The sequence below is a fragment of the Elephas maximus genome, chromosome 3 (genome assembly GCF_024166365.1).
Source record: "Elephas maximus indicus isolate mEleMax1 chromosome 3, mEleMax1 primary haplotype, whole genome shotgun sequence".
Classification (NCBI taxonomy): domain Eukaryota; kingdom Metazoa; phylum Chordata; class Mammalia; order Proboscidea; family Elephantidae; genus Elephas; species Elephas maximus.
The window spans coordinates 101,050,564-101,064,151 of NC_064821.1; the positions used below are offsets into that span (position 1 = coordinate 101,050,564).

The 13,588-nt window shown below is 43.8% G+C and overlaps 1 protein-coding gene across 1 annotated transcript in view; it reads right to left on the reverse strand.

The window, feature by feature from the left end:
- The window catches only part of DAB1 (DAB adaptor protein 1), a 474,069-nt gene that overhangs the window by 33,672 nt on the left and 426,809 nt on the right, over positions 1-13,588 (reverse strand). The window contains exons 10-13 of the mRNA XM_049879376.1: positions 10,546-10,596; positions 10,409-10,456; positions 4,688-4,750; positions 2,230-2,338 (exon numbers count right to left, since the gene is read on the reverse strand). Of these exons, the coding sequence (XP_049735333.1) occupies positions 2,230-2,338; positions 4,688-4,750; positions 10,409-10,456; positions 10,546-10,596 (271 nt within the window). The remainder of the gene's footprint in view (positions 1-2,229; positions 2,339-4,687; positions 4,751-10,408; positions 10,457-10,545; positions 10,597-13,588) is intronic.

A 13,588-nucleotide genomic window follows, 5' to 3' on the forward strand; every position in this document is an offset into this window, starting at 1 on the left:
ATAGGTACCTCAGAAGACAGGCCTGGTAATCCACTTCTGAAAAATCAGCCATTGAAAACCCTGTGGAGCACAGTTCTACTCTGACACACAGGGAGTCACCACGAGTCAGAGTTGACTGGACAGCAACTGCTTTTCAGCACTCTCCAACATAAGTTACATATTTTTATGTTTACTGCCTGTCTCCACAAGGAAAGGTAAGCTCTCTGCAGGCTCTCTTGTGCTCCCTGATGTACCTCAAGCGTCCAGAACAGGACTCGGCACATAGTAGGCACTCAGTGAGTATTTGTGAAATGAACACAGCTGCGAATAGCTTAAGTTCAGTGCCTGGAGTTCCCATCATCTACTCTAGTGTATCTTTATGATTCAATAATAGATACAAGGCATGGACATTTGGAACACAAGACTAACAGCACAGAAGAGTAGTGCATTTCTGATGGAAAATAGTTATTCTTACTTCAAATGACAATGCTGTTGCCATCGAGTCGATTCTGACGCATACTGACCCTATAGGATAGAGTGGAATTGCTCCGTAGGGAATCCAAGGAGATGCTGGTGGATTCGAACTGCTGACCTTTGGGTTAGCAGCCAAGCTGTTAACCACTGTGCCACCGGGGCTTCAAAATGACAATACTATTACACTATTCCCAAAGAGATTTTAATACAGTATATGTTTTAGGTAAGGGAAACTAGTAGTCACTACTGTCCCATTTTAGAGATGGGAAAAACAGATTCAATTGGGAAGCTTAGCAATTAAATAAACTTCTAGGTTCCCTGCAGATTTTAAACTGTAAGTTATATCCAGTGGCTGCCACGCTCTGTTCCTTCTGAAAGTTCAAAACGATCCCTTGGCTCATGAGGAATAACTATAACTATTTCAGAACAGAGTATGAATTTTTAATTTACTTTGAATAAAAGCAAGGTTTATATTTGGTGGCAAGAATTTGCTTCTAATACTATGTAATTAAAAGCAATTATTTATAGAAAAAAATGGAAGAAGATTTGTATTCTAAAATATTCAAACTCTATATGCCATTTATAGAAAGAAAGTAGAGGAAGAAAGATGAAGCCACAGATTTCAAATACATGCTTAAAGGAAAAAAAAAAAAAAAACCTTTTTAAGTCCCCTGCCCGTATAAAAGCAGAACTAATACCACCCTGGAAACCCTGGTGGCGTAGTGGTTAAGAGCTACGGCTGCTAACCAAAAGGTTGGCAGTTTGAATCCACCAGGCACTCCTTGAAAACTCTATGGGCCAGTTCTACTCTGTCCTATAGGGTTTCTATGAGTCGGAATTGACCCGAAGGCAATGGGTTTGGTTTTGGTTTTTGGTTTAATACCACCTTAGTTCCCTGGGTAGTGCAAAAGGTTTGCTCTTGGCTACTAACATGAAGGTTGGCAATTTGAACCCACCCAGTGGTAGTATGAAAGAAAGGCCTGGCAATCTACTTCTACAAAGGTTATAGACAAGAAAAACCTATGGAGCAGTTCTACTCTGTAACATATGGGGTTGCTATAAGTTGAAATCAACTTGATGAAAGCAGGTTTGGTTTTTGGTTTAATACCACCTCTGGTCGTTTTCAAGTCAAGAGTGACCCAGCTACACGCAGCTTACTGCCTTGGAAACAAGTTAAAATGCATGGTATTCTACCAATTTCTAAGTCACCCGAAAGACTGCTATAATATATATAGTGCTCCTGTTGTATAAGTTTATATACGTTTCAAAGAATATTTGGAAAACAGAACAGATATTCTGTAAATCACCAAGCACCCATGCCCTCACAATTCACTGTTAGTGGTTCACTGTCATCCCTTGGGTTTGCCCCTTTGATGGGGTATCTTCCACTACCTAAGCCAACACCAAATAAGGCAGATGGCTTCTATCCAACAGGTCTCAAGAGGCCTGTGGAGAGCTGCCTTCCTCTTCTTCTGGCTGAGCTGGAAGGAGGAAATGGACTTGCACTTGTTTGCAGGCAGGCTGTGTGTGCCAAGCTCCTAAAAGTTATACACTTGAGTAGCCTGAAACCTTAAAACGCCCAGGTGAGGACTGCTTTCCAGCCAGCAGAGCTTTGGGCCCTAATAAAAGCATCTCAGTGTCACATCAAGAGTCCGAAGGAAAGAAGTGAGGTTCCCTAGGTGTATTGGTAGACTCTGGCAGCAGGTTCAGTCAACCATTCCTCTCTCTTGAGGAATGGAGGCCCAAAGAAAGGGAAGTTGGCTGAAGACGGCTTACCTGAGGGTACAGCAGCAGTGCCGAAAGGTACAGAACCAAACATGTCTGCACTCGCCGGGAGTGTCTGAGATGAAGACGGGATAAAGGCATCACCTGGAGTTGCAGGAGTCTGTTAGACAGAAAGAGGCAAAGGATGCATGAGGGAGACCTGGCTCAGCAATCGGCACGCATAGGGGGTGGCAGGTGCAGCAATTACAGGGAGGAAAGGCACTGAAGAAGTGGGCCACAGTCCAGGCCACTTAGATAGTATTTAGATCTTGGGTTAGTTACATAAACTTTATCTACAAAACGGGGAAAATGATACCTACTCTAGAGCTGCTGTGAAGATGAAAAAAGATCATGCACTTAAATCATTTGGTGCCATGTCTAGGCACATAAAAGGTGCTCAGTAAACCATGGCTGGGATCACGGCTATTTAGTTTAAGACCCTGCCTCTTGGACAGTTTATTTTCAGGTCATCAAATGATCTCATAATATCTGGCTTTCTCCTTTTAGAGGTGGTTAACTCAAACTGGCATACACTCACTCAGGACCTACTGTGTGCCCTGCTCAGGGCTTGCCACTCGAACCACCATCAATAAACAGATGCTGACTAAATGAACAAACTATGCTTAGTAACTGGAGTCCAGAGACTTGCATCTTGGAGGCTCCCAGAATTTTGCCTGAATTTTCACTCGCAAAAAGAACAAAATTATTTTCAATAAGACAACCAAAAGTAATGCCTAAGTAGCTGAAAACTCTACAGTTCCTGGCCTGTGCTGGAATTCTAGAAAGGTTTCCTTCATGAACTGGTGGTTAGGGTGAGGAATACTGAAGTAAAAACATCAGTACTGATTTGTTTTTTAAATGTCCACACCAGTTTACAGCAACCTTTTGCCTACAGAGAATAAATTTGTTCGATGCCATAAATATCCTTATTTTTTTTTCCTTTGGAATAGACTGGGGCAAGCAATTAATCCTGAAACCATGGCAATTAGACAAGGCCATTTTTAGACTAGCAGCTTGTGGGACGAATGGCATTGTTCTGAGGATTATTAAATACCCATTTGGGCTGCTCTTGGGTTCAGGGCCAGAAATACAGCCATAAGCTGCTGCGTTAAGCACTTTTAAACACAAGTCAGCGCCGTTCTCTTTTCCCCTATGTGACCTTGAGTGAGTCACGTGTGCTCTCTGGGACTCAGTTTGCTCATCTATAAAATGAAGGGGATAAAGTTAGAAGACCTCTTCAGATCTTTCCAGCTCTCTCGCCCTGTGTTTCTTAGATGCCGAGTGCCCGGGATGAAGCTGTTAGCCCCAGGATAGAGGAGAGAATAAGACTTGCTAGAGGTGTCCAGCTTCCCTGGGGACAGAAGCTGCTGTCCCCTTCCTCATGGCTTCGCTGGGCATCAGGTGCTGTGAACAGGGCAGCTCTGTCTGAATTCCCTGGTGGCAGCTGTGGACAGCAGGGTCTCATGCCATCTGTCCTCAGTGGTAAGGTCACAGCCTTTTCTCTCTGAGGCACATCTCGCCAGTGAACCATAGCACCATAGCTCGGTTTGCACAGTCGCAGAGTGCCCAGAGGAGCTGCCCCCTCCCAACGGCTTCAGCTGGTGCAGCTGTGGCTGACTGCTCTCCACCCACCTCTGGGAATGGGCAGGGAGGGGCTGGCAGCACCAGCTTGGCTCTTTTCTTTGCAGAGGCTGCAGGGTTGCCCTTGAATGCATCTAGCTCTCAAAGCATTGGGATGCTATTTGGCTTTGGTTTTGACTCTGTTTTCTTCCTTTCTTTTCAGATTAGGGCTCCCTGCAATCTCTGTCCCTAGAACTGTGGCTGGGAAACCAAAGTTCAAGAGCAGCTCAGTGAGACCAGGTCACAGTCTGTGAAGCTAAGGGCATACTGGAAGGGAGGAAGGAAATATAAAGGAGTTGGGGGCGGGGGGCAGGGGGTGGAGAGAAAAGAAGGCAAGAAGGGTGCAGAAGGGCAGAAAGGGGCAGGGGAGAAAATGCTTCCTTGAACTGACTGTCTACCCACTTAGTGTGTGCCAGGCGCTGGGTAGGTGCTGACAAACGCCTCCTCATGTTTGTTGTCATGTTGCACTTCTTTCCTATAGTCCTACCTAGACCCCGTGCTCCTTGCAGGCAGGGACCTTATCTCATTCATGCCTCTATCCCCAATCCCCAGAGTAATAGTAAGCAACCAGGAAATGTTCTGTCATTGCTGAATGCATGGTCTCATTTATTTCTTAAAACACAGAGGTCTATAATCATAATCCCACTCTCCCCCAACCCCCTTTTTTTTTAATACCAGAGAAAATTGAGGCTCAGGATTGCTATTTGACTGGCCTAAGTCACACAGTTTAAAAGAGTCAGAGGTGAAATTCACTAGCTGGCCTCTTTAACCAAAGCCCGTATTCTCTTCACTGTAAGACTAACAAAAGATGGGGAGGGGAGGCAGGGCTCAGAAGGCAGTGCATACTTACAGGGGGAGAGGTTATATCAGGAGGGGTTGACATGTCCCCAAAAAGTTCTAATTGGGTCACAGCCTGCAAAGACAAAAAGAGAACCATGAAACTGCTAGGAAAGCTGATGCTGCTGGGCTCTGCTTTAAGAATAGTATGATTTGAGGACAAATGTTTCTCTTTTTCATGATGGCTGTCTAAACGAGAAGCCCAGTTGGTCACGATCCCGAAGACAACAGCTTTGACTGGACCAGAATCAAGTGTTCTGTGGTGTGTCTGGCTGTTTTTCCAGGCAGAGTCAAGGAGATCAGCCCGTTAGCCACCTCCATAAACGATAATAATAGCACTTCATACTTATTTACCATCAAATAACAGCAGTACGCCAGGAGATAAATGTAGGAAAGCAGTCCCATCATTTGGTTTTCTTTCATGAGGATATGAGCACATCCAAAATCCCTCTATGTGCTAAGAACTGCAAGACATGGCTTCATGGTTGCTTCTCAGTCAATGTTCCCAATGACAGCAACCCTGAGACGTAGGAATCACCAACCTCATTTTTATAGATGAAAAAAACTGAGTCTCCTAAAAATCATATCAAGGTCACCCAAGCCAGGATGGGAAATTTTGCATGTGGAGCGTGCAGTCAAATGGCAGCCCCTGAAAGAGTCCATTTTAGGTAAAACATGTAGCTGGAGAGGGAAAAAAACACACATTTAACACCAGGAAGGGCATCAGAAACAGCCTAATATATACACTATTAATCACTCCTGGGGACTCCATCACTGCAGACACTGTGTCATCTCTACCCCATCCATCATATTAGTGCTGGGGCAAGGCTGGCCACAGCAGCTGAAGAAATCCTTTAAGATATACTTAGAAATTAATCCGCATACATGTCCAGCTTCAGAGACTGTGGAGAGTCTACGGCCAGGAACCAAATGGCCTGACTTAATTATGAGAAATCTATAATCACATGCTTTGTGCAAACCTGTCCACTGAGGAAAAGCCACTCTGCCTTCATCTTCAGATTTTAAATGAGAGCTACTAATTGGGAGGAAAGAAAAGCATATTACTTATTAGAAAGGACAAGGAAAGTCTGTCCTACCCCGTTGGGTCCTGGCACTTAAATTCTGCTTTAACAAGGCCATGGCTAGATCGCAATGATTTGCACAAAGAATGGAATGTTGTGTCCCACTGATGAGTGAGTGACCTCTAAGTACTGGAAAAGCGTCCACACTTTGGCATAGGTTTGGCTCTACCGCTTCCAACCACTACTACTCAGAGCCATAGTTCCCTTGCCTGCAGAGTGGAGATCATAACATCTCCTTTGCAGATTTATGGACAAAATTAATAGCAGGACTTTCTTTAAAGTTAGGATATTGTTGTGTGCCATCATGTGGATTCCGACCCATAACGACCCTATAGGGCAGAGCACAACTGCCCCACAGGGTTTCCTAGGCTGTAATCCTCATGGCAGCAGATTGCTAGGTCTTTTCTCCCATGGAGCCGCTGTGGGTTTGAACTGCTGACCTTTTGGTTAAAACTTTGGTTAGCAGATGAGAAATTAAGCACTGTCTACCAGGGCCCCTGAAGTTAGTCAGTCTTAGTCTGGAAGATCTGCTGAAACTTCTTTAGCATCGTAGCAATGCAAGTCTCCGCTGACGGGTGGTGGCTGCACTTGAGTAGTACTGGCCAGGAATCGAACCTGGGTCTCCCACATGGAAGGTGAGAGTTCTATCACTGAACCACTAATGCCCTCTGGCACACAGTAGGACCACTGCCGTTGAGTTAACTCTGACTCACTGCAACCCTACAGGACAGAGTAGAGCTACCCCATAGGGTTTCCAAGGCTATAATCTTTATGGAAGTAGACTGCCACTTCATTCTCCCGCAGAGCGGCTGGTGGATTCGAACTGCCAAACTTCCAGTTAGCAACTGAGCGCTCTAACCACTGTACCACCAGGGCTCCTAAGACCCTATACTCGTTGGAAAAAAAGACCCTATAGTACCCTATAAATATTAATTTCCTTACCAACATTTAGGTGCTGGACACTGTGCTTTCCATTTCAAGCCCCAAACCAAACCAGATCCCATGGGGTTGACTCCAACTTGTGGGGACCCCATACATGTCAGAGTAGAACTGTGCGCCAGAGGGTTTTCAATCAGTGGTTATTTGGAAGCAGATCACCAGGTCTTTCTTCCGTGGTGCCTCTGGATAGACTTGGGCCTCCAATCTTTTCCTTTAACGGCCAAGCACGTTAACCGTTTGCACCACCCAGAGATTCTGATGAGATCCATAGATGCAAATAATTTCAATGTAATGTGGTAGGAATGGTAGCAGATGTCTCTGCAGGGTGCTGCGGGAGCACTTAAAAGGAGCCCAGCCAGCTTGTCTGGAGAAGTTCAATGAGGTTTTTCTAACAGAAATGGCTGATCTAAATCCTAAAGGGGAGCTAGCCAGGCAACAAAGAAGAGGAGAGTAATCCTGGCAGAGGAAACTATATGAGCAAGAGGTAAAAGGCCTGCAATAGGATGGGTAAAACAACAACAAAAAAACCCTAAAGCAGTTGCTGTCCAGCCAATTCTGACTCAAAGCTATTCCATGTGTGTAGAGTAGAACTGTCTCATAGGGTTTTCAAAGCTGTGATCTTTCAGAAGCAGACTGCCAGGCCTTTCTTCCAAGGTGCTTCTGGAGGGGGGTTCAAACCACCAGCCTTTTAATTAGTAGTTCAGTGCTTAGCCATTTGCACCCCCCTGGGACTACAGAATGGGTAGGTGGGAATATAAGCAGTTCAGTGTTTCCAGTGTGTAAGGAGGGAGAGAGGAGCAGGAGAGGTGGCTGGTGAGGCGGGCGGGGCCAAAGTCATGGTGGGACTTGTGTGCTATTTCCTATTTTTTCTGTTCACTCCTTACTAACGTGTTATCTCTCCTTGATAACAGTCCAGTGGCCTAATGGTAATAGGTCAGTCAGCTTCAGGTGCTCTCGCTAAACGTGGCTGGCCCCTGAATACATATGCTTCTTCTACCTGTTAACTATAACTTCTACAGACAAGGTTCTCTTTACATTAAAGCCTCTCCCGAATTCACAGAAGGAATAATTCTATTTAATCAATTCAAATAAAGCTTCAGGGCTTCCTCCTGATTGGAACGCAACACTTTTAAAATGGCCCACAACTATTTTCAGGGTTAGGAAAATATTAAAATGAAGTTAATAATTAAGTCATACAATTTACATTTCAAATGTGTTGAACTCATGGCACACTTTCACTAACATCATAAATATAATTTATTGGCTAATTTTCTCCTTAAGCACAACTTTTAAAATAACCTTCATTCTTGAGATATAGACTTTCCTCTTGCCAGATGATTTTCACTCAAGGATTAAACGAGAAAAACATGCAGAGGCGTAAAACATGGATGGTTATTTCATTCCACTGGATTTGCCTGAGTTAATTAAATTTTGTAGAAAAAAGAGATTCCTATGCCATAATATTAAAAGTAATTCTAATAACCATATGTGATTGGGAATCTGGAATAATACGCCCCTTCCCCACGTTAACCCTAGTTCTTTTATTTGTAACATAATAAACCATGTTCCTTCTGCTAATATCGTTCTAATGAATCATCTTAAAGGCCTCAAGAGAATAAAACTAACAATTCAGATGTGTAAAACACTTTATAGTTAACAATACACTTTCAAATACATTATCATCATGTTTGACACTCACCAAGCCCATGAGGATGGCAGCACAGGCATTACTGTTATTGTCTGTACTTTATAGATGAGCTAACTGAGGACAACTGGTTAAGTGGCTTGCCAATAACTGGTCTGCTCAGAGAAGCTGGGACTTGACCCAGAGGCCAATCAGCATCTTGTTTATCTATATGTCACTTTACAAAATCTTAGTTAGCCTTCCTAAGTGGTAGAAGTCCAGCTTCACAATACCCTCTAACCAGAGGCTAAGGTTCCTAAGAGGGTTGCCATGAAGCATGTCCATACAAAATAAAGTCAACTGGACCGTCAGCTCAAGATGCCTACTTGCCCAAGAGTAAGGCCTTTCACTACTGACATTTCCAATGTCTGCAGGTAGAGGGAGATGTAGCTGTAGGTGACACATTTTGTTCTGTCTTTAGGTCCCAGGGTATTTTCTAGGAGGAAGCAGAGGAATAATGGAAGCTGCCCACACCAGGGAAGGTGATGAAAAATAGCTTAGAGGTTGAGGGGGAAGTACCTCAGTATCACTATCAGGCCTGCCCCAGCCATTCTTGAGAAAACAGTTGACAGTTGCCCAAAAATATCTGGAATGCTGTACAACTCCTGTTTCAAGCTTAGTCTCCTAGTTCTTCCTTTAACTAGTCTGTTGCCCCAGGCCCTTCCTATGGAGAAATCCTGAAAGTCTCATTGATGAAGGCTGAGATGTCACTGGTTGACCCCCCAGAGCATATTCTCACAGACTTATTCCCTCTGTCTTGGCATCAGGAGTGCCCTGGTCCCTTTCATTCAGAAAATGTATGGAACCCCTATTGTGCATCAGCTCCCGTGCCAAGAGCAGAGGATACTGAGGTAAGTAAGGCACATTCCCACTCTCGTGATCTTGCTGTTTTATGGAAAGACAGACTTACAGAAACATTCAAGGCAGTGTCATAAAGGAGAGAAGCACAGTAGATTAAGAAAGGAGAGGCCACCTCAGGGCCTTAGCACAAGTTCCTCCTCCTACCTAGAACATTCATTCCTTCCCATACTGGCCTTCTCACCCATCCTCTGGGATATAAACTAGAAGACATTTCCCCCCTGGGAAGTGTTTCCTAACTCAATTTGTACCCCATCCCACTGCCAGTATGCCGCTGTGATACTCCTGGACCTGTGGCTCTCGCCCTCAGATAAACACTGAAATCACCTGGGGAAACCTTTAAAAGCACAGAGGCCTGGGTACATCCTAGTCATGGGGACTTTAAAAGCTCTCCAGGTGATTCTAATTGGCAGCCAAGATTAAGGACCACTGTCCTAGAGGCTCCCAAAACACTTTGTACTCCCCAAAATGCGTTGTCATTCAGTCAATTCCAACTCATAGTGACCCTAAAGGACAGAGCAGAACTGCCCCATAAGGTTTCCAAGGAGCACCTGGTAGATTTGAACTGCCAGCCTTTTGGTTAGCAGCTGTGGCTCTTAACCACTATGCTACCAGGGTTTCCCTGCACTCCCCAGGGGTCATCATATTTGCTGGCATGTGAATCAGCCCATCTGAACAAACACTGGCTGAAAACCAGTACACCTGTACCAGGGCATACAAAGGAAATAAAAGCCTTGCCTGGGTTTACTCCCTGATGGTGCACTTAGGACATCCTGTGTACACGTATGAATCCCTGCTATACTCTGTTATACTATACAGGGCTATATTACTCTATCCCATCCCAGTCCATGCATACTGTGTTAGACTACGAGCTCCTTGTGGACAGGGGCTCTATCCTCCTTTCTGCTGTATCTCCAGCATCTATCAGAATGCCTGGCACACAGCAGGGGCTTGAAAATTATGTGTCAAATGAAAAGATCACACACACTCTCTCTCACACACGTGTACACATGCTCTTAAATTATCTGCCTTCACTGTGGGGCTCACTGACAGTCCTCACTTGAACAGTAAAAGAGGCACCTCCTGGAACAGAGCAAGCTGAATGAAGGCAATGTGGAACACACGAGAATGATCAGAACACCCTCATTTAACACGAGCCTTCAGATCTTACCTTTGTTGCCTCAAGAATCTCACCAAAGTCCACCAGTAGGTTTCTGTTCTGTAACCACAAGGCATGACTCATGAGCATGAAATGCAACAATGAGATAATGACATGAAACAGTTAACCAGACAGGCCCTCATTCTTACCGGGGAGGCTGCTGCAAACCGATCTTCAAAATCTTCAAATGGACAGCCATTCTGAAAGTGGAAGGGATGATGAATGCGGATGAAGTTAGTGACACACAAATGACATGGATTTATGAGTTTAATGATGACGGTATCTGTGGTTTACACTCCCACGGCCTCAGTAGGTGGGAGCCGTTGCCAACGTACTGTGAAAATGCTGGAGTACGCTTCCTGCACAAGCAGATGATAAAACACAAGCCTGATTAAGAAATACAGCAATGGTGAACTTGTAAGTTCAAAGTCCATCTCCCTGCACTTATGGACATTACCAGAGCAGTCACAACAGTGGATGCAGACAAAAGCATGAAGTTCACATTGGAGATTTTTCTTTTAAAAGGACAAAAAATGTTATCGAGTGCCTTAGCCAAACTTAACTCTTTGAGCAGCCGCTGAACAGCTAGTTTCGTACGTGTGCTTTTGTGCATACTGGCCTCGCGGCTTGAAATGCTCTTCTCCCCATCTCAGCACAACTCAAAGCCCACCAAAAACCTAGTTGAAAAGTCACCTCTTCCATGAAGCTTTCCTTGATCCTCTGAGCTGAAAATAGTCCTCTAAGGCCCCTTAACACAGTATTTGTGCCTATAAAACTGTGAGCTCCCTCAAGCAGGGACCACATCTTATTTATTCCTGAATCCTTAGCAGCTCTGAGTGTCTGGCACACAGGAGATGTTCAAACATGTATAAATCAACGCATGTTTTAAAACTAGCTAGTGGATGGCCAAATCCAATTGTTTCGTTAATCTTTTTATTGTTTACAACATTATATATAAAAATGTTACACACACACATATACATATGTAGATAATATTATATACACATTCTATATATATATATATAAAATTTTATACACACACACACACAGACAGACCACGTTTTGGTCTATATGCACAAGCTAATTATTCTTTGGATGATTTCCAAATAGTAAGACAATGATATAAATTGGCTAATATTGACAAAAGAATGGAGTTATGCGTGAACATAAATAATTATGTCATTTCCTAATTTTGAGGAGAGCTTTCCTTTGGCAACGGAGGAATGAGGAAACTATCACCCATAGTCCCATTACACTCCTAATTTGCAAGAAATCGCTTTCACCTTGTCCATTAAAAAGGTGACTGTTACTTCGCCTCAGCCCCAATCACGGAGGCGCAGAGCAGAGTAGAATGCACTGTGCCCATGCCAACCACAGTAGGGCTTTCAGGCCAACCACTAACGATCCCTGTCATCAACTACCTTCTTCCTGTGGCACTGGTTTGCCATGAGTCAACTTTGGCTGAGAGAAGAAGCCATCACATGAAGTGACCACATAAATTATCATTATTATTTGGCCAGAGGTGGGGAGAGGTGGTGGGACAACATTAGTCTAAGTGATCCTGTAATCTATGGTGTGGCCTAAAAGGTTAAGGTTACATCGCTACATCCTTTATAAATGCACACACTTCTGGGGATTTATGGCAGAGCCCCTACCAACTAGCTCTGGGTCATAACTTTTAATAAAAACATTTTTTAGTGTCCAAAATCTCATTACATCTGTCCAATATAAAAAAGCAAATGGCTTCAGAGCATGATGGATGAATTAAATAAATTTGAAAAACAGCCTGTGGTGGAATCTCATAAAAACCCCCACCATGTCCCACATAATGAAAATGTGGGAGGATAACCAGCGTCGGCATGGGTCTGTCACTTTCCTGATGACAGAAGAGGTGGCCTTTGGTGAGGTGTGGGGCTGAGGCCCAGTGAAGCAATTTCCATAATTTCAGATGAAGCTTGGTCTGGGCGTGTGAACAAATGCATCTGTTTGAGCCTGGCTATGCCACTTGTCTGTACGACGCTGGGCAAATTAACTGGCCTCAGCTTTCTCATCTTTAAAGTGGGGGTGGTCATGATGACAACATTTCAGGTTTATTGAGAGGAGTAAAGCAAAGCCTTGTTGGGTGTTTGGCACATAGTAGATGCTCAATAAATAGTCAAAACCAGACCAAACCCACTGCCGTCGAGTCGATTCTGACTCATAGTGACCCTATAGGACAGAGTAGAACTGCCCCATAGAGTTTCCAAGGAGCGCCTGGTGGATTTGAACTGCCCACCTTTTGGTTAGCAGCCGTAGCACTTAATAACCGCCACCAGGGTTTCCCAATAAAATAAATAGTAAAAAAAAAAAATAGTAGCTATTATTAATTAAAAAAAAAATCCTATTTCTCTTGGCTCATTTTAGCAATACACATGCACACATTTTTTTAATGTTAGGAAACTACCATTATATGATATTCAGAAAAATAAAGAGGAAGCAGAAACAAAAGTCCAGCCTGTACCCTCTTTAGAAACCATCCCCACCCGACAGCACAGGCCAGATCCTGTGTAAAAGGATGCTCCGATTCTTCCTGGTCTTCCCTGCCCAAGTCCTCACCCTTCTATCTACTTTAATTTTTTTTAAATTGTGGTCAAATATAAATAACTGAACACTTCCCATTTTAACAATTTTTAAGTGTACAAATCTATGACATTAATTACATTCAATGTGTTGTGTAACCATCACCAGTATCCATTTCCATTACCTAGGTTCTTCATAACCCTCAAGAGAAACTTAGTGCCCTTTAGTTGCTGTCACTATCGAGTCAGTTCTGACTCACAGTGCTATCGAGTCAGTTCTGACTCACAGTGACCCTATATGACAGAGTAGAACTACCCCAGGGGTTTCCAAGGAATGGCTGGTGGCTTCGAACTACTGACCTTTTGGTTAGTAGCCAAACTCTTAACCAGTGTGCCACCAGGTCTCCTCTTATGCAATAACTCCCCATTTTTCCCTCCCACTGGTCCTGGTGACCAATGATAAACTTCTGTCCCTGCATTTCCTGTTTTGGATATTTCATATAAGTGGAATCACACGGTACTTGTCCTTCTGAGTTTGACATAATGTTTTTAAGGTTCATCTATGCCATAGCATGTAATAGAACTTTTTGGCTCTCTTTATCGATCAATCCATTCTTGGCCTCCTCTTCTCCCT